We start from the raw sequence: 20,671 nt of genomic DNA, 5'->3' as shown, positions 1-20,671 counted from the left end.
TGCCCTGTGCATCGTGCAGACTGCCCTGTGCATCGTGCAGACTGCCCTGTGCATCGTGCAGACTGCCCTGTGCTCGTGCAGGCTGCCCTGTGCTCGTGCAGGCTGCCCTGTGCATCGTGCAGACTGCCCTGTGCTCGTGCAGACTGCCCTGTGCATCGTGCAGACTGCCCTGTGCATCGTGCAGACTGCCCTGTGCATCGTGCAGACTGCCCTGTGCATCGTGCAGACTGCCCTGTGCATCGTGCAGACTGCCCTGTGCATCGTGCAGACTGCCCTGTGCATCGTGCAGACTGCCCTGTGCTCGTGCAGACTGCCCTGTGCATCGTGCAGACTGCACTGTGCATCACTGCCCTTGCATCGTGCAGACTGCCATGTGCATCGTGCAGACTGCCCTGTGCTCGTGCAGACTGCCCTGTGCATCGTGCAGACTGCCCTGTGCATCGTGCAGACTGCCCTGTGCTCGTGCAGACTGCCCTGTGCATCGTGCAGACTGCCCTGTGCATCGTGCAGACTGCCCTGTGCTCGTGCAGACTGCCCTGTGCTCGTGCAGACTGCCCTGTGCTCGTGCAGACTGCCCTGTGCATCGTGCAGACTGCCATGTGCATCGTGCAGACTGCCCTGTGCTCGTGCAGACTGCCCTGTGCTCGTGCAGACTGCCCTGTGCATCGTGCAGACTGCCCTGTGCATCGTGCAGACTGCCCTGTGCTCGTGCAGGCTGCCCTGTGCATCGTGCAGGCTGCCCTGTGCTCGTGCAGACTGCCCTGTGCTCGTGCAGACTGCCCTGTGCATCGTGCAGACTGCCCTGTGCATCGTGCAGACTGCCTGTGCATCGTGCATCGTGCAGACTGCCATGTGCATCGTGCAGACTGCCCTGTGCTCGTGCAGACTGCCCTGTGCATCGTGCAGACTGCCCTGTGCTCGTGCAGACTGCCCTGTGCATCGTGCAGACTGCCCTGTGCATCGTGCAGACTGCCATGTGCATCGTGCAGACTGCCCTGTGCTCGTGCAGACTGCCCTGTGCATCGTGCAGACTGCCCTGTGCTCGTGCAGACTGCCCTGTGCATCGTGCAGACTGCCCTGTGCATCGTGCAGACTGCCCTGTGCATCGTGTGCTGTTTGGGAACAAGAAAGTTTGTCCTCATTTGTATTCCTACATTTTTCTTAAAATCTCACTAATCCAAATGGCCAAAAAATAGATAGGGCAGAGAAACAGATTCTTATTTTCACTTATTAAGTAGAATAAGTGTTTGTAATATGCTTGCTAGCCATTTGTCCCTTTTCCTTTTTTTCTCTTTCTTTTTTGTAAATTGTGTTCTTGTAAGAGTTTATTATTTGGGGTTTTGTTGTTGTTGTTGTTTTGTTTTGGTTTTTTTTGTGTGTTTTGTTGTTGTTGTTGTTTGTTTTGTTTTGAGACAGAGTTTCTCTGTGTAAGAGCTCTGGAACTCGCTTTGTAGACTATACTGGCCTCAAATTCACAGAGATCTCCCTGTCTCTGCCTCCCAAATGCTGGGATTAAAGGTGTGCGCCACTTTGCCCAACCAGCATTCTGAATTCCAACATAAACTCTTTTAATGGAAATGTCAGGCTCAAGTGAGACTGTTAGGCTAGAAATACGTATTTGGAGGTAATTTTCTAGGAAGTATCTGTTAGGAATTGCATAAGTGAGTGAGTTCCCTGAGTTAAAGGAATGACTAAAGGATTGAACCTGGAACAAAAGTCATGGTAAGGACGTGGGAAGGGGGCAGCTGTGGAGAGGCTAAGAGGGTGGAGGGAGTGGGAGAAAGGCAAGGCAGTGAGTGGCCTGTGGGCGGGGACAAGTGTCCTCTTAAGCGTTGGAAACGAGTGGTCAGGGAAGCCGAGGGCCAGCTATAAAAAGGCCTTTGGGCTTGCAGTTTAGTTGTCGGGTCTCTGTGCGTGGACTCCTTTGTCATAAAACCAGTGGGCAAGGGGCATCAAGCAAGCAGAAGGTGAGGCAGGGCTGAGGGCTGGCCCACTGCAGTGCTACATGTCAGAGTCCAGGAAAGGCTTTTTCTGTTAGGCTGACCTGACTCTGAGATGCCTCACTACTTTAGCCCATGACTGGTTAACTACAGTAAATAGCTACTCATATTTACAAAATGCTGTCACATCCATGACCCATTTGACCCATGAAACAATCCTGTAAAGTCATTATAATTATTTTCTCTATTTTGAAAATGGGGAAATTGGAGCTTTGTGAGTTAAAGTAACTTGCTCCAAGTCAGACAACCAAATGATGAACGACAGCACTAAGATGATTCTTACCCAGTGCCTTCCTCTTCCTGACACCTGAATGCCTGCAAAGCTAAAGTGAAGATGATGACAGGTCCCACTCCTAGAGGTTCTAAGGGACAGTTGAGTTCCTTCTTAAAAGCTACCTGCAGTCGGGGGCTGGAGAGATGGCTTAGAGGTTAAGAGCACTGGCTGCTCTTCCAAAGGTCCTGAGTTCAAATCCCAGCAACCACATGATGGCTCATATCTGGTACCCTCTTCTGGCCTGCAGGAGTTACATGCAGGTAGAACACTGTATATATAATAAAGAATAATAAATATTAAAAAAAAAAAAAAAGCTACCTGCAGTCCTTAGCTTGTAGCCCCCTTTCTCCATCTTCAAAACTAGCAAAGTAAAGTAAAACTCTTCTCACATCCCATCTCTGTGGTCCACCCTTCTGCCTCTTACACACACACACACACACACACACACACACACACACACACACACACACCTTGTCCCAGTTCAAGGGGCTCATGTGATTACATTGAACCGCATTGGAAATTGAAGGCTAATCTGATCTCAGGGCCCATAGGCTTAATCACACCTAGAAAGTAATATAGTCATAGAGGTGCCGTGGGCGTCTCTTGGAGCATCATTTTACCGTCATCCTCATTTCTGCCACACTGTTTCAGGCTTCTGGTTGCTCCCTTCTCATGCTAGTCTTATCTCCCTGAGTAGTTATCAAGACTCAGGGGAAACACTGCCTCTTCTGTGGTGTTCCCTGGTCACTTGAGTTGACTCATTTGTTCTTTAGGGCTCTTGGAGACCCTCTTCAGTAATATTCCAGGGCCCGTAGCAGCATCATGCGTCAGTGTGTTTGGTGTGTTGGCGATCCTTAGAGCAGGACTGTGCGTTGCTCAGCATTCTGGCCAGTGCCCAGCCTGGGCCTGGGATATACTCAGTATTTTGTAATGTTTGCTAAATGAGCAAACGGCTGCTTCCTGTGGGGAATTTGTCTTAACAATGTGTTAGGATGCAGAAACCCTTAACCTTAAACCCAGGGGACCTGACCCAGGTCATACGACCAGCAGTGACACTGCTTACTTTAAAACATAAACCTCATGGAGCAAATAATGACTTTTTGCAGATCATTAACTTCCTTGATGTAGCTACTGACCAACTTGTAACCTTGGGGAAAGGTCATGGAACCTCATTTTTTTTTTTCCATTGAAATCAGAGAAGTAGGGCTATTTGATCATCAGAGGTGATGGAACAGGGCAAAAGCTGCGCTGTTTGCGTATGCTCTTGACATCCAGCCCTGCTCTGCACCTTGCTTCCTAAGTTATTTAAGCCCTCAGTGCCTCAGGCTCTGTACCTGTAAGATGGAGTTGTAGTTCTGGGCCCTGCAGGAGTTAGGTTAGGTACTCTGTTGGTCAGCTCTCCATTGCTGTGACAGTACCTAAGCATGGCAGTCCAAAGGAGAAAAGATGGATGCTAAGCAAGGTCAAGGGTTCAGCCACATTCACTTGGCTCCATTGTTTTCAAGCCATGTGAAGCAGAGCATCACAGTGGAGGCTGCGAGGTGAAGCAAAGCTGCTCCCCTTGCGTGGTGGGGAAGCAGACAAGGGGGAACATAGCCCCTTCAAAGGTGCATCCCCAGTGATCTTCCCGTTAGCCCCACCAGTAGTGCCACCAGCCAGGGAGCCGGCTTTCAATGCATGATCCATAGGAAGCATGTGGCTGGACCACAGTAGACTTGTAGAGTGCTAAGAACCTAGCTCGGAAACGTTACCCCCAAAACCGCCTTGTTCCAAACTGTATGGTTCTGCCTCTGTCTGGAAAGGAGTCACTCGGGCTTATTCTCTTCGGCCCCACACCACATCGCCCTTCTCCATCTCACTCTTGTGATGAGAGTCTTGCCTCTTGTCAACAGTGTTGTACCCATCCCCCCAAGCCTGACCTTTCACCCTGCTTGCCTCCAGACCTGCAGATCCGTCGTAGCACTCTGAGCGTGGCCCTTGTGGAAGCTCTATGGGATAGACCGCCCAGGCTGGGGCCCTCGAGTAAGTCATGGTTAGTCAGAGTGTGCAGTCAGCACACCCGTATGTGACAGGTAGTGTCCAAGAAGGATTCTAAGAAAATAGCTGAGAAGAAAGAAGGCCCCAGGCTCTCTGAGGCTGAGCAGGGCCAGGTCACAGGAGGCCCTTGGATTTAACACAGAGGGACTGCATCTTCTCTCATCCATGGAGAACAGTGCCTTTCCTAGGAGAGCTGAAGGTCCAGTGGGGGCCACGTGGTGGGAAGGAGCTGGCTCCACACACTGCTGCCGTTAGGGCCTCCTCTTGGTGTATGAGCTGAGCTGCCGAGACAGAGGCCCGCCACTCAGAAGAAGCCTCTGTTAATAATTTTGTTGTAAAGTCTTTAAGACTTTTTTGTCTGCATATAAACAAATATGGTATTTACATGTATCTGCATGTGTAATTTTTAAAACAAATATTGGCTCACACTGAAGGAGCTCTGTTGTTTTCACTTGAGAGACGTGGTATCTTTCTGCGGCTCTACATGTAGAACTATCTGAGTATTTGCTTTTTATGTTTGGAAGTTTTTGTAGTGTGGATTTTTTTTCTTTTTTTTTTTTTTTTTTTTTTAGACATGGTATATGGCATGTGCAGCTTACTAATCCCGGTTTGTAGCAACTGTGCACTTGCTGCCATTGGGACGGACTATAGGTGAGCTCACAGGCTATTGCTAGCTCTTCCCTATGTCAGACAGCACGACAGTGAAGGATTCTGTTCATGTAGGTTTTTTTGCACACGTTGACAGGGTGAGTAAAAGCTAACTTCTAAGGATTGTCACTTGTTCACCTCTGTCCCCAGGACTGTGCCTAAAGAAAAATCTCTGTAGCAACACAGTTAAGGTGCCTGAGTCCTGCAATGTCTTCTTTCTCTTTGTAGTTTTATATATTTCTCATTTTGGTGCTGGAAACTACAACCATGGCCTTGAAAATTCTAAGCACGCATGCTCCCCCTTAGTCACCATCTGTGTGTTTTCAGCATTTGCAACCCTGACCGGCAGCCTAAAGAGCTGTCTGCTGAGTGGACAGTCTACCTTTAGAGAGGAGAGTGTCCAGGAGGGAGCTGTGCTCTGGGCTGAAGCACTCTCCTGAGCGTTGGTTAGCTGGAGAACACCTTCAGCCGTGTGTAAGGAGGGCTGTGTCCTCTTCCTGCTGAGTGATACACCTGCTCATGTCAGTAGGAGGACAGATAAGAACCCCTCATAAATAACCGCTTAGATGGCGACGGTCGGTGCACTCACTGTTATGCTGCTGTTATCTTCTCTATCTCCAGGACCCCGCTCACAGAACCTTTTAAAAGTGAGGACCATTTCTTCGGAGCCCTGCATGACGAGTGCCCTGCATAGAACCCTGTACAAATGGCCTTTGGCAAATGTGCAGGGAATAGTGAACCAGGCAGTAAGGGGTCGTGCATTTGGCAAAACTGGGGAAATCGTTTGACTCTTTCCCAAACTGAAGTCTCTGCTTTCCTTTGTTCACTAGCTCTTTCGTTACATACTAAGTCCACGCTTCCCCTCTCTGTCCTTCAGATGGGAGCTTACGTGTGACGTAAGCCGCCCTCACACTCGTGGGCTTCCCTGCTCCATCCCTCCCGCCTCAGCCTCCTGAGTAGCTAGTGCTGCAGGCCTGTGCTACAACATGCTCACATTAGCACACCCAGCTCTGTTTCAGACTCAAACATGTATGTTCTGAGCTGTTATTTCATAGAGTCATCCATTCATTCTAGTGTTGTTCTGTGTCATTTTAAGTAATGTTACTTTATAATGTGTTCTGATACTTAGAAGGCTATTTGTAGCAGGTTAACCCTTATTTCAAAATAGTATTTTCTGCTCTTGTGCCACATAGTTCCAAAGTTAGTCTAGAAATATTTGGTTGTTATTCTAATAAAAAAAGCCACCTACTGCATTCTTTAAAATATTGAGATCCTGTTAAATCTACAGAATCTTTTTGTTTTTGTTTTGTTTTGTTTATTTTTTGTTTTGGTTTTTCGAGACAGGGTTTCTCTATGTAGCCTTGGCTGTCCTAGACTCACTTGTAGACCAGGCTGGCCTCGAACTCACAGCGATCCACCTGCCTCTGCCTCCCGAGTGCTGGGATTAAAGGCGTGCGCCACCACGCCCAGCTTTGTTTTGTTTTTTTTAAAGAAGGTCTCATGTAGCACAGGCTGGCCTCAAACTTGAGCCGTAACCAAGGCTATGGGCTCCTGAGTGTTAACAGCACTAGCTTGTGCCGCCACATCAAGTCAGTTTCTCTGTGGTGTTTGTGTGTCTCCATCTCGTCCTGTCTTCTGTCGCGTGTTTTAGTCAGACACGTGCATCTGTTCTGTGGGTCTCAGCCAGCCGGCTCCCACTACTGTGCTCGCTCACTGATGGAGACCCATCAGTGTGCTCCTCAAGAGGCTCACTTGTGAGCAGGAAGTGACTGGCAGAAGGTCCAGTGTGCACTCGTGATCGTCACAGTGAGCACAAGGCGCAGGGCAGGCTGCTGGCAAAGCCCTAGTAACTAAGAAAGACTTCCTGGGAGGGGGGGGGACCCTGAGTGAGTCCTCAAAGCTGAAAGCTAGCCCGCTGAAGAGGGGCAAGAGTGGTGTAGGCAGACAGAATGCTTACAAGGATGTGTGTTCCAAAGACAAGAAAGATTATTCAAGCATTTTAGGAGCTACACGTAGCTGACATAGGCGACCAGAGGCGGGTAGCTGGAAACGTGGCTAGGAGGTGGGCAGGAAAGTGAAGGGACTGGTGTGAAAGAAAGAGTTTGGCTATAGGGGAAAAAAATCTTTAAAAGAGAAAATACAGGGTAGAGACGGCTCAGCAAATAAAGGCACTTGTCACCAAGCCTGACAATCTGACTTTGGTCTCTGGGGCCCATGTACTAGAGGGAGAATATCGGCTCCCACAGGCTGCCCTATGACCTCCAAGTGTGCACCATGGTCACAAACACAAGACCCCCACACCACATTTAAACACAACACACTAAATAGATACACTAAACACAGCAACTAAGTAAATGTCAAAAAATAAAAAATAAAAAGACAAAAGAAGGAGACTTGGCGCAGTGGGTAGATAGAGGCTGCCGAACTCACCAGACACCACGGCTCCGTCCCTCAGTGTGCATCTCTGCAGCGTCTAGATAGCTTTGCAGTTAGTCAAAACATGGTTTTCATGCCTAACCAAATTAACAGCTCCCTAGTATAATTTAATATTTGGTGTGTATCCATATTCTAGTTTATTTTGAAACACCCTTTATGTGGTTCTGTCCAGGACTTAGATCACGCATCCATTTGGTAGTCAGGATGTGGAATCCGGAGCTACCCTTTTGTGATCGGTGCCATTGGCTTGAAGAGGCCCTGTCTGTTGCCTTACAGAGCATCCGTGTTCTCAGTGTGTTTGCCTCTTACTGTGACTTACTCCTCTGTTACAGGCTTCTTAGAGCCTGGGAGCTGGCTATGCATGGCCAATCGCATTGTGGTTCATGTTTTCCCCGCCAGCCTTCCCTTGCATGGTTCATCCCCTGGTAGCTGTTTTCTGACTGCATCACTTATCAGGGCCTACAAAATGTTTCCTGTCAATCTTTTCATATTAGTTGGATAGGAAGTTCTTTTAGAGTCTGGGGGGATGGCTCAGTGGGTAAAGTGTCTGCTGTGCCAGCAGGAGACCCTATGCTTGAAACCCCGGAACCCACACAGCCAGGGGTGGCAGCTGGGCGGTCAGTCTCAGTGAAGCAGCCAGCTTCAGGTTCCGTGTCAGATCCTGCCTCAAAAAATAAGGTGAGAGGCTGGAGAGACGGCTCGGTGGCTGGAGAGACGGCTCGGTGTCTATAAGCACTTGTTGCTCTTGCCGGGAACCAGCTTTGGTTGCCTGTGCCCACAAGGTTTTTCGAGACAGGGTTTCTCCGTGTATCCTTGGCTGTCCCGGACTCACTTTGTAGACCAGGCTGGCCTCGAACTCACAGCAATCCGCCTGCCTCTGCCTCCCGAGTGCTGGGATTAAAGGCGTGCGCCACCACCGCCCTGCTGTTGTTGTTTCTTGAGACATCGTCTCGCTATCTGGCCTGAAGCTCTCTGTGTAGACCAGGCTGGTCTTGAACTCATCAAGACCTGCTGCCTTTGCTCTGCCTCCCGAGTGCTGGGATTAAAAGTGTGTGCTACCACACTTGACCGCCTTTGGTCATTCTGAGTCTACTTTATGACTTAGTTCTCACTGGGTATTGTCTCATTTCACCCGCATGGAATTCTTTACATCCTTGGATACGTGAGCGCCGCTCTGGGCCACACATCAGCCTCTCACGCTCTGTACTTTCCAGAAGACAGAACTGTAATTTCTTCTGATTCTCTCCTGTTCTAGGTCACTCTGTGAACAAGATGCGTAGGCACTCGGACCCAGAGGTGGCTTGTCTCGCCAAAGAAGTTTACACTGAGTGGAAAACTTTCATTGAAAAACATCTGGACAGGCCTTCTATTGAAGTCCGAAGTGATCCCAAAACTGAGTCATTTAGAAAAAATGCCCAGAAATTACTTTCAGAAGCTTTGGAATTGAAGGTAAGGCCTTGCTTGAAATGCGATTGTGGGGCTCCTCATTAAATGAGCCCGTGTTTTCACAATGAGCTCTCGTTGTCATCCAGGCTAGTCCGCACTTGTTCTTGGGGCTAGAGGTGGTCTAACAGTGAAGAGCCAGTAGCGCACGCCTTTAATCCCAGCACTGGGGAGGCAGAGGCAGGCAGATCACTGTGAGTTCGAGGACAGCCTGGTCTATAAAGTGAATCCAGGACAGCCAAGCCAGGCCTTGTTCTCGCCTGGGAAGGGAGAAGCCCACCACCTAAGTTCTTGGCAAAGTTAAATAAACCATTTATATAAAGGAATAGCCTATGGCGCCTGCTGGTTAGAAGTAATTTAGTGGTTGGGAGGTGGTGGCACACTCGGGAGTAGAGGCACTCGGATCTCTGTGAGTTCAAGGCCAGCCTCATCTACAGAGCAAGTTCCAAGACAGCAAAGGCTGCATGGAGAAACCCTGTCTTAGAAAAACTCCCTTCCTTCAGTATTTGTCAGGACCTGTCCTTTCAGACCTGTGGCGTAAAATCAACTCAACAGACATATTCCCTGTTCCCCACAGCCAGAAGCCCAGGTGATAGTACTGGTTTGAGGTGTACATGCTGGATCGCTGTGAGTTTGAGGCCAGCCTGGTCTACAGAGTGAGTTCAAGACAGCCAGGCCTACTCAGAGAAACCCTGTCTCGAAAAAAAAATTTTTTTTAAATAAAGGAGCTAATATTATGAGAAAGCAGATATGTGGCACCTATATTTTTCCTGTCGTAAGTTCTCCTTATTGAAAGAATAAATTAGCAAACACGGGGACCTGAGACTGGCAAGATGGTTCCCTGGGTAAAGGCACTGGCAGGCTGAGCTTGACACCTTAACCAGATCCCAGAACTGTATCTAAAGGTGGAAGGAGAGCTGACTCCACAAAAGTGTTCCCTGACCTTGGCGTGGATGCCTTGCCACGTGTGCCCCCCATACACATGTCACGCTCACGCCCTCTGTGCTGGCAAATGACAGCAAAAACTTTCAAAGAAAGGAATTGAGAGTGTGACTTAAGTGCTGGATATGTCCCTGTGTTTCCTTTCTGTCTCAATTATTTATCCATGAAAGCAAGCAAATGGACTTACTATGTATTATTTACACTTTTAAAAGAAAGACTTGGTTTGTTTGTTTTAATACTAACTTAAAATATCAAATGAAAAAGATACAGAAAGGAAAAAACAGTCACCAAATGCCACCTTGACATAATGTTGTTAGCATTTTGGTGCATTTCCTTTTATGGTGAATTATTATTGTTTTTAAATGTCATACAAGCTATGGTGATCCAGGATTTATTTATGGCAAATTGTTTGCCGAATTGTCCCATAAGATATTTTATTGATTATTTAAATAACATCTCAGAACATTGACTTAACTATTTACATCTGGGTTGTCTCTTGAACCTTGCTCAATCTCAGTTAGTGTCATCTTGTGTATCCCATTCTATACATCTTTATTTTCATGTGTATGACCTTTCCTGTCAGTCTGATAGCTCAGATACTATACTCTGAGATAGCTTAACTTTTCTTAAAGGAAGTTTTGATATGAATAGTGAAGAGAGAAAATGTGAAAGTTGTAAACAATTTTCCAGAATATCGATTAGCCAACAGACTCAGTATTTTAAATAAAGCTTATTTTTTAAATAAGCTAGAATTGCTGCCGAAACATACAGTGCCGTCTATAATACATAGTTAATGTGGTGGTAAATACCAGTTCCCTGTGGTATCTTTTTAAGTAAATGGTAATAACGAAGCCATGCTTGTACAGATTAATGAGCAGTTTGCCTGCTATATTAAACTCCATAATAATTATCCTTTTAGTTTATCCATTAATTATCCTTTAAATGGCACATCAAGTGGTAAGCACTCAAGTGTTACAAAGCGAAGTTTAAAAAGTGATACATTCGTTAGTGCTTTCCAATGTAATTGGAAAAAAATATCAGGTTCCCAAAGACTAAATTTCAAAAATGTAAAGTATGCACCATACTGTCTTTTTTGCCCGTCCCCCCCAAAAAAAGCCTGTCTACCGTGCATCAACAGCCTTTGATGCTATTTTTGTTAGTTTAGTATGTCCAAAAAAGTAATGCAACTCCTTTTACATAATTACATAGGTTAACCTTTGCAATCGAGGTAAATCCATGACCCGCCCAATCCTAATCTTTGAAAGTAACCATTGTTGGTTGCATCGACATCAGGCATCGGGGCCATAAGTGTGCCTTACACGCAGTGACAACTCTGAGCTCCCAGCCCGATGGCTGAAACTTTTCCAATTTATCCTAGCATGTGTTTTTGCAAATCCCGAGGCTCCCGTGTTTCTGTTTCGGTTCATGCTTTCACTGTGGATGTCGAGTGACGAGTGTGCTCCACCAAAGGTTCTCTCTTTATCACGCTGCAGCATTTGCTTTCCATGTTCATGGATCACTTCCTTGTTCCTGGAAGAATGAACCAGATGAATAAAATCACCGTCGCGGTTGCTGAAGCCCAGACCCCGTTCCCTTTACTCTCCCCCTTCCCGGTCTTCTTTGTTCATCCCTGCCGTTAGATCTTTCCTCATATGAGCATCCCCGTAGTGTCACTCTCTTACTTCCCCTTCCTCATTATCCACTCTCCTTCCTACCTCACAGCCTGGGATCATTTTCCTATTATGTCATTAAAAAAATGCACCTGATTCTAAAGTGAGCCATATCATTAAGCGTTGGGACCCTGGCCGATGGCCCAGTTGGATGCAGATGGTGCTAATGAGGTCCAGCTCGGGTATGTCATCACACGGGACTGTTAGGGTTTGGGCTTTTTTTTTTTTTCTCCGTTTGATGGATTCAGACTGTACCCCTGGCTTTGACAGCCCCCCACAAATGTATCCAGTGGTCAAAAAGAAGTTGGGGACCGTATACAAATCCAGTCGTAGTGAGGTTTGCCTCTAGTTCAACAAATACGGGATCTGCTAGGTGCCGGGGGAGAGAGAATACATGCATAAAGAATTGCCTCCTTATCCTAAAAAGCTCACTCTCCCCAAGCGTAGTGCCCGTGAGTGACTAATAGAACTACAAGGCAGATGGAGATAGTGGTCCTTGGCAGCAGTTGCTACGCACACAGAACAGCATCATCTGGGAATTTGAGATGGTTTCATGAAAGAGATGGCAGGTGAGCTCGCTGTTATAAGAGGGGTAGAATTTTATGAACTAGAAAACACAAATAAGCCAGGTGCGGTGGCGCACGCCTGTGATCTCACTACTCAGGGAGGCAGAGGCAGGTGAGTCTCTGTGAGTTTGAGGCCAGCCTTGTCTACAAAGTGAGTTCAGGACAGCCAAGGCTACACAGAGAGACCCTGTCTGGGGGTGGGGGAAGAAGGAACCTCTAATTAACTGCTGTGGGAATGATACTATTAAAAGAACAGGAGACAAGGGAGTTATAAATGGAGAGAAAAGAGAGCCATTCAACAGGTATTTGTTAGGCACTTACTACATACCTGCACCTGAGCTGGGCACAGAAAATGAGGAACTGAGTCCTATGTATGATGTCAACCCCAGAGGTGCCCTCAGTCTGCTGGGGAATGGACCAGCCCACAGGTAGAGTAGCACGTGTAGGCTTTGCGCTGAGGGTAAGCTCAGGTGACTTTACAGACATGGCGACTGAATATGGTGCTGTCTCTTGCCAAGCTCACTCTTCTGAGAGCTCTGCTTGCTGTCCTGTATCTTCCCCCAGCACTGGTTGGCCCAGAATTGGACAACTGAGTAATAACACGCTCAGAGAGAGAAGGCAGCAAATCAGATTGTCCATCACTCGGAAATAACCAAGAAAACAGCACAGGTGTTGAAACAGAAGCTTGGTTATGGGGTGACCTGGCCATACTGCCCCTTGGTTGTCTGTGCTAGGTGCCATCTCCTTTCCAGACTGTGATTAGCGTGTTGTGGGAGGAGAGATGTGTGGGATACGGAGAGAGAAGTGGGCTGCAAAAGTTGGCGTGAACATGGTGCAGGGAGGGGAGCAGAGTCCAGTGGGACAGAGGCCTGTCTCTTTTGCCTCTTGTTGCTGTAATAAACACTGACAGAGGGAAGGGGTTATTTGGCTTACATGGCCCAATCTGATGGAGCCGTTCCCTCAACAGAGGTTCCCTCTTCCTGGATGACCCTAGCTTGTGTCAAGTGACAAAGAACCAGCCAGCATGGAGACTGCGAGCGATGCAGACAGGATCTGGTGGCTGACTGCACACAGTACCTGCCTCAGCTTTGGGGGTGCGTCTTGCCCCCATTCTCATTCAGCAGATGTACCTCACCGCAAAATCTCTTTTCCTCATGGTCTCAAAGAGACTCTGAGTCGTTTACCCAGAAGCACCCATCTTTCACCTAAAGCACCAGGTTGGGACCCGCTGGAAGGGTCAGCACCAAGCGGATCAGTCAAAAATAACCTTCACTTGGTGCGGTAAACTTGAACAGAGCAATGCATGATGGGCTTTAGAAATGGCACCGAGATTTTCCTTATGTCTTTACTCTGATTGGCCTGGATTTAGCAAGAAGCATGAGACTTGCTAGACCCCCATGCTTTTCCCATCACACCCTGGCTTGGCACCTGGCATGCCGCCCAGGTCTGGGGTCTGTTTTGCTGCTTGCTTGTATTTTGAACTTTCCATGAAGCTCGGGCTAGCCTTGAACTTGAGCTTGTCCTGCCTCAGCCTCCTAAGAGTAGGATGTCACCACCTGCCTGGCTCTGATTCCCTATGTGTATGTCATTTGTGTTACATGCTCGCTACACACAGACACACACACACACACACACACACACACACACACTTTTTGTTTTGCATAGTATGTGCTGGCTAAAATACCCCCTCCAAATTCACCTATGGACAAGCCTGGAGGGTGTTTTCTTAATTAGTGAGTGACATAGGAAGGTCCTGTCCACCGTAGGTGGTGCCACCCCTGGCACTTGTGGTCCTGGGTGATAGAAAGCAGGCTGAGCAGGCCAGTGAGCAGCGCCTCTCCATGGTCTCTGCATCGGCTTCTGCCTCCAGGTTCCTGACTTCCTTTGATGATTAACAAAGATCTGGAAGCATAAGCCAAATAAAAAACTCTTTCCTGCCCAAAGTTGCTTTGGTCATAGTGTTTATCACAGAGGTAGAAATCCTTACCAAACCGGGCATGGTCGCCCACACTAAGTGCCTGGGAAGGACTTAAGAGGAAAGAGGGAGTGAGAAATAAAAATGTGTTCTGGGCTATGAATATAGCTCAGTGCTGCAGCACATGTCCGGGATGTGTAAGGTCCCAAGTTCAATTTCCAGTATCAATCAATCAATCAATAAATAAATCTTATTCCTATTTTAGAAGAACTTATTTCCAGGGTTACTGCAATATATTATAACCAAGAGGCCATGGAGTGGTGCAGGAGCTGATGCAGAGGCTATGGAGGGGTGCAGGGGCTGATGCAGAGGCTATGGAGGGGTGCAGGAGCTGATGCAGAGGCCATGGGGTGGGGATGTTGCTTACTGGCCTGCTTGCTCCCCACGGCTTTTGCTCACCTTGTTTGCTTTTTTGTTTTGTTTTTCAAAACGGCGTTTCTCTGTGTAGCCTTGGCTGTCCTGGACTTACTTTGTAGACTAGGCTGCCCTGAACTCATAGTGATCTGCCGGGAGTAAAGGCAGGAGCCACCATGCCCGGCTCACCCTGTTTCAAATAGAACTCCAGACCACCAACCCAGGGTGGTGCCACTCACAGTGGACTGGGCTCTGCCATCTCAATCACAAAATAAAAACTGCCCTACAGCCAGGCATGGTGGCGCACGCCTTTAATCCCAGCAATTGGGAGACAGAGGCAGACAGATAGATCTCTGTGAGTTCGAGGCCAGCCTGGTCTACAGAGTGAGTTCCAGGACAGCCAAGGCTACACAGAAACCCTGTCTCAAAAATCCAAGAAGAGAAAAGAAAAGAAAAGATCCCATGGGCTTGCCTGCAGCCTGTCTTATGCAGGTGTTTTCTTAGTTGCTCCTTCCTTTAGGTGATTAGCATGTGTTAAATTGACATAAGCCAGCTAACACAGAGAGTGATTCTTAGGGCAAGGCGGTTTTTGCTAGTAGGAGATGGGTCTGAAGCAGTGGGTATGCCTGGAAGTCCCTGAGCAGCCACCCAGGCTGGCCTGGATACACAGGGGACACAGGTCCTCATCTGCTTCTGTTTGGTCTGTGACCTCAGGCTAGCTTGCACCTGAGGCAGATCACCCTACCACTGCTCCAGACCCCAAAGAGTTGGCCTGCCCTGCTTCCAGACTCAGCCTTCTGGGAGTGTCTCAGCGCTGAAAGGAAGACATGTGAATCTGGAGTCACGGCTGAGTCCGGCCCTGCCTCTTCATTTGTGAGATCCTGACCCCCTGTGCCTTGGAGTGTCTTCCTCAGATGTAAAATGTAACAATCAGTTACGAATATTAAACGTGAACATGATTTATAAACTGCTCTGTATGCGCCTCAGGATCCAGAGCGGCATTTCTGAAACGTTACACAAAGTTAAAAGGCACTTTTAAAACAAAGAAGTCCTCACCGTCGCATCATTACTCTGATTTATTGTCCTTGGGCCCTGCTTCCTGGTTGGTAAGGCACAGGGCTTGGTGCCGGTTGCTTAGTTCTGCCCGGTTTCCTGTTATAATGGCAAATATTACCACCCGGCAGGGGTTGTGAATGAGGTCCCTGTCACAAAGCACATGGCCTTGTTCCTTAATTGCCAGGGTGGAATTAATTTGCTCTTCCTGTTTCTCTTGTGACAGGAAGTAGATGTCCTTGAATTTCAGTTGATTAATGGAGGCCCCAGAGCAGAGTGGGCCAGCCTCTCCTGCTTTTAATCCTTAAGCAATGCAAGGCCCTAATTTGATAATTTTGCTGTTTTTCAGATGGATCACCTACTGGTTGAAAATATTGAACGGGAAACGTTTCATCTCTGCTCCCGGCTCATTAACGCGCCATACCGGAGGACGGTGCGGGCTCTGGTCTTCACATTAAAGCACCGAGCTGAGATCCGGGAGCAGGTGAAGAGCGGGGCGCTGCCGGTCGGCACGTTTGTACAGACCCACAAAAAGTGACCCGAGGACCGGCCCAGCGATGGGCCTCGCTCACCATTCAAAGACTCTTTTGAGTTTGGGTGGTACGGGTGTCGGCTGTGCTGGATATTCCCACGGTGCCAGTCCCTCAGACAGAACGTGGGGGAGCACTGGAAGATGGGCCTGTGGGAGCGGCTTCATTAGCTGCCTCGCGCTGGCGCTGACGGACGGATGGACGCACGCACAGGGCTGTCACTAGGAAGCGCCATCCAGTTGCCACCACCCAACACAATGGAAGGGTGACAGGTTTCACTGTGAGCTTGCCAAGGACACCTCTAAACTCCCCCCATGTCAGGCAGATGAAGTTACCACTTTATTTCGCCACCCTGCAGGTAACTGAAACTCAATTACCGCTGCTGCTCACTCGGTTCCGTCCCCCTGAGTTTAGACAGCTCGGATGCCTCTCAGAACTCCCCTGTCTGTTCTCTTTGCTCTACCCCAGGGGTGAGCCCGCTGGAGCCCGCGACCAGCCCTGCTTGCCAGCGCTCACTTATCTGAGCCTTTCAGCTCTTCCTGGAAGACCTTCGGGGATGGGCTCCTGAGCCCCCATGCTGAGACTTCTAATGAGGAGCTGGCCCGAAGCTCCCCTGCACCTCAGGCTTTATTTGAATACAGGCTCTGTAGAAGATGCTTAATGAAATCTCTCTCTTGCAGTGACTTACTACAGTAGGGAAAAAATGCCTACGTGAAGATTTTCAATGAAATACTTGTATACAGGTCTGCTTGGATGGTTACGTATATGATAGTTGCTCTTTAAAAAGTAATAATAAACTGAGATGTGCTAAAAACAAGAAGTACGGTTTCCTTGTTGAGCTGAACGTGGTGGCTCCTGCTTGTAGTCCCAGCATTTGGGATTCTGAGGCAGAAGGATTGCCATGAGTTTGAAGCCAGTTGGGACTATAATGGGTTCCAAGCCAGCCAGGGCTACGTAGCAAGACTGTCTCAAAACAACAACAACAAAAAAAAAAGGGTGGTTGAGAGAGGAGGAAAGAAGAGCTTGGGAGCAAAAAAAAGGGGGGGGGGCGGGAGGAGAGAGGGTGGGCAGAGCAAATGGCGTTCTGGGTTAGAAAACGGTACAGTTGGTAAAGTTACTGGTAGGACAAAAATGGAAGGGAGGCCAGGTGTAGTGGTGTGTACGTTCTTTCCTAGCACTGCGGAAGCAGAGGCAGGTGGGTGGATCCCTGTGAGTTCAGGCCAGCCTGGTCTACACAGCAACTTCCAAGTTAGCCAGGTCTACAGAGTGAGATCCTGTCTCAAAATACACAGAACCTGAGGGAGATAGCAAGACCCAAGGAAGGCTGTGGACTAAAGCGTGTGTGGGAGCACATTTCCAGGATGAAGGGTCGGAGAGAATGGAAGAAGTGGCTGTCCAGAGGAAAGAGGATTGGCTGGAAGGTGAGGGGCTGGTAGCGGCTGCACGGCAGACGTTACCTGGTCTGGCACGACCAATGTGGGTCTTGTAGTTCTTCGACCCTGTTCACTTCTCTAGCTTGCTCTATTAAGGATTGTTTTCTCAGCTGTGGGCCCCACTGGATACCCAGCACCGGCTACAGGTGAGACCTAGGCTCATAGCAGCAGTGTCTTGTTCAGTTTCCCCACTGAAACCTGGGGGCCAGCCTGGCCCCACAGCTCTCTCCCTTGGCAGCCCTGATGGTTTTCTTTCCTGAGTACCTTTAGACTCTTCTACCTTGTCTCCATTGCCAGACTGTATATTTTCTTACCTTACCCTCTTCAGATTTGTCTCTCTGCTGTAAACAAACTGATATGTCAAAGCTGGAAACACCAGCATCAGTCCCCAGTAAAATTCAACAGGACCTGTCACTGGAGGATGAACCCCCGAGTATCTCACTCAGTGCTGCTGGTGGGGCTGGCTGTGGTCCAGTCTTGTGCTCCTCTGCTCTCCCCTCCCTCCTGTCCCCTCCCACATCAGGTGGCAGCTGCTAGTCTGCAACCCGCCAGGTTTTTTTGAAGCCACTGAGAGGGCCTCACAGGCTCTCTGCCCTTCTGGAAGTGCTACTCTGCCTGGCTCCTTTCCCTGCTCCTGGTCTGTGCTCTGTTCTAGCCTGGGCGTGCGGTCTGTGGGTAAGTTTATGACTCTGCCCGCTCCCCAACTGCCCTGAGCCTGTCTTGCTGCCAGAGATCTTCTTTTCCTGTGCGTCTTCAGCACCTTTAAGATTTGTCCACAGTATGGCCAATCACTATTTGGGGAATAAACGTATGTTCAGATGTCTCTGCCCTTCATGGTTCCCCTATAGTCTGTTACCCGCCCCCCGCGCCTCCCCCCCCCCCCCCCCCGCCCATAGCTGGAATATGAGCCTTTAAAAATGCAAAGCCAACCATGTCCCTCCTGTGCTCAATCCAGTGGCTTCCGTTTCATTTGCTGTAAAATCCTAATCTCCTTCCACGTTACAGGGTTCCAAACGCTCTTGGTCCTGGATGACTCTTTGACCTCTTTTCCCACAATCCCTTTCTCAGGCTTCACTGACTAGAATAATAACCACCCAGCCAGCCCCACTGTTTCTACACATATACCAAGCACGCCTCAGCCTCAGGGCCTTTGCACTTACTGTTCGGACCCTGGGCCTTACCCCCCTCACTGGACTCATCTCCGTTTCTATTTTTTTTTAGATTTGCCTTCCCTGGTGGACATCCGTACAAATTTTCTTTCCAATATTCTGTAGCACTTTTAACCTGGGCTGGGCCTGAGGACATAGTGCATGGTAGAGTGCTGGCCCAGCTTGTGCTAGGCCCTGAGCTTGTTTGGTCCCCAAATGTTGCAACACAGAGAGCCTCTGGCCTGCCTTCTTTGCTGGTCACTCTCCGGTAGTTATTTCATGTGTCTGTTGTAGGATGGTCTTGCGATGCAGCCCACACAGGCCTGAAACTGAGTTCCTCCTGCCTCAGCCCTTTACATGCTGTGAGGCTTTTTAACTGAATTTTTCTTTTCTTTCTTTTATTTTTTTGGTTTTTCGAGACAGGGTTTCTCTCTGTAGCCTTGATTGTCCTGGACTCGCTTTTGTAGAACAGGCTGGCTTCGAACTCATGGCGTTCTTTTTTGTTGTTGTTGTTGTTTTTGTTTTTGTTTTCCAAGACAGGGTTTCTCTGTGTTATCTTGGCAGTTCTCGGCTCGCTTTGTAAAGCAGGCTGGCCTCGGAACTCACAGTGATCCACCTGCCTTGAGTGCTGAGATTTTGTTGATTTGTTTGTTGTTTCTCTCCACTTGGAGAACTTCGGGTTCCTGGAAGCAGTATTTGTGTTTGCCTCCCTGCTGAGTCTCCAGCACCAGGAACAGAGCCTGGTGCTGGCAGCTAGGTGTCCATAGCTGTTGGTACGATAGTTGAGTGACCAGCTGTGGGCATAGAGCATCCGGTCAAATCAGCCTCCTGGAGGGAGGGGGCCCTGCATGGGGCGTGGCTGGCTGAGATGCTTACCCTGCTTAGAAAGCAGAGCATGCAAAGAGTTCTGCCAACTTAGGAGGCCATAGTAAGTTGAGAACAAATTGCTTTCTGCCTGAAAGGCTTCAGCGGTGATCGCTGCGCAGTAAAATGATTTTAGAGATGTGTCTTGGCGATTGGGGAAACAGCTGCTGCTGTTGGTGACTGGTCTCTCCTTGACGCATGCGCAGAATTTCCACGGACGCTAATGGAGCTGCTATGAGCCGGTGGAAGGGGAGGAGGCTGCAGCCAGCTCTGGCCTGGTCACCCGCCCACCCGCCTGCTGAGAAGCACTTGCGGGTTCCAGATGATTAAAAATGAAAGGGTTGCTCCTGGAATGGATGGGAAAGTTACCTGTAAGTCTGGGTGTTCTGTGTCTAATCCATGTGTTCAGTTGCCTGAGGAACCATACCATTAGAATCCACTCATCCTTTTTCAGTGGTTAAATCAGAGTTTTAAGTCCTCCTTTGGGTAGGTACTAAGTGTCATTATTTTCATTAATTCAGTCAACAAACAAATTGTGTGTGTGTGTGTGTGTGTGTGTGTGTGTGTGTGTGTGTGTGTGTGTGTGTGTTTCATATGCCAAGGACTAGAGTGGCACTGGGATACAGCAGTGAACGCGATGTAATTTCCACTCGAGGGGCTCTCAGTCCAGTGAGGACACAGAAGTAAATAATTACAATGTGGCATATTGGGTGTTTACTGTAGACATTTGTTTTAAATATTGAGGAGGTGGGGAAGGGAGTGATTAGTTCTTCAGAGGAGGAAAGGGTCCCGGAAGAGTTCATCTCCGCAGCAAGGTGAAGCACAAGCCTTGGTGGTGTGAAAGCCCGGCTCGGTGGTGTGAAAGCCCGGCTTGGTGGTGTGAAGTGTGGCTTGTCTCAGGGCAGGGAGAGAGGAGAGGCGCGTCCAGTGTCAGGTTCGTGGAGAACTATGCAAAAGACGTCTCTGGGGTCCTAAAGGCCTTAGCCAATTGGTCCTTGGGTGTGGGGGACCTGAAAAGGTTTTGAGGAGGCAGTCAAGATAAAATGCCCCTTATGGAAATAGATAAACAGCTTTGAAAAACTCTCAACAACCTAAAGCGAGAGAGAGAGAGAGAGAGAGAGAGAGAGAGAGAGAGAGAGAGAGAGAGAACAACTTTCAGCTTCAGCAAATTGGAGACCTTTTTTTTGACAAATGAAGTTTAGAGTTGCCCAAACAGATATCATTAGGAGTTCCGGGTTTGAAAAATAACAGAAGGCCCAGATAACTCATTTACTGCGTTCAGTGGTGGTGGGACAGGC

At 48.6% G+C, this 20,671-nt stretch overlaps 1 protein-coding gene across 1 annotated transcript in view; it reads left to right on the top strand.

Moving 5' to 3' along the window:
• Window positions 1–16,732, top strand: part of Tceanc2 (transcription elongation factor A N-terminal and central domain containing 2) — a 34,945-nt gene extending 18,213 nt beyond the window's left edge. Inside the window, exons 3-4 of the mRNA XM_051171656.1 lie at window positions 8,651–8,844; window positions 15,748–16,732. Of these exons, the coding sequence (XP_051027613.1) occupies window positions 8,651–8,844; window positions 15,748–15,936 (383 nt within the window). The 3' untranslated portion in view covers window positions 15,937–16,732. The remainder of the gene's footprint in view (window positions 1–8,650; window positions 8,845–15,747) is intronic.
• Window positions 16,733–20,671: the final 3,939 nt, after the last annotated feature.

Source organism: Acomys russatus, chromosome 29, assembly GCF_903995435.1.
Source record: "Acomys russatus chromosome 29, mAcoRus1.1, whole genome shotgun sequence".
Classification (NCBI taxonomy): Eukaryota; Metazoa; Chordata; class Mammalia; order Rodentia; family Muridae; genus Acomys; species Acomys russatus.
The sequence above is the reverse complement of the archived record's forward strand: the minus strand, read 5'-3'. Positions and strand labels throughout refer to the sequence as shown.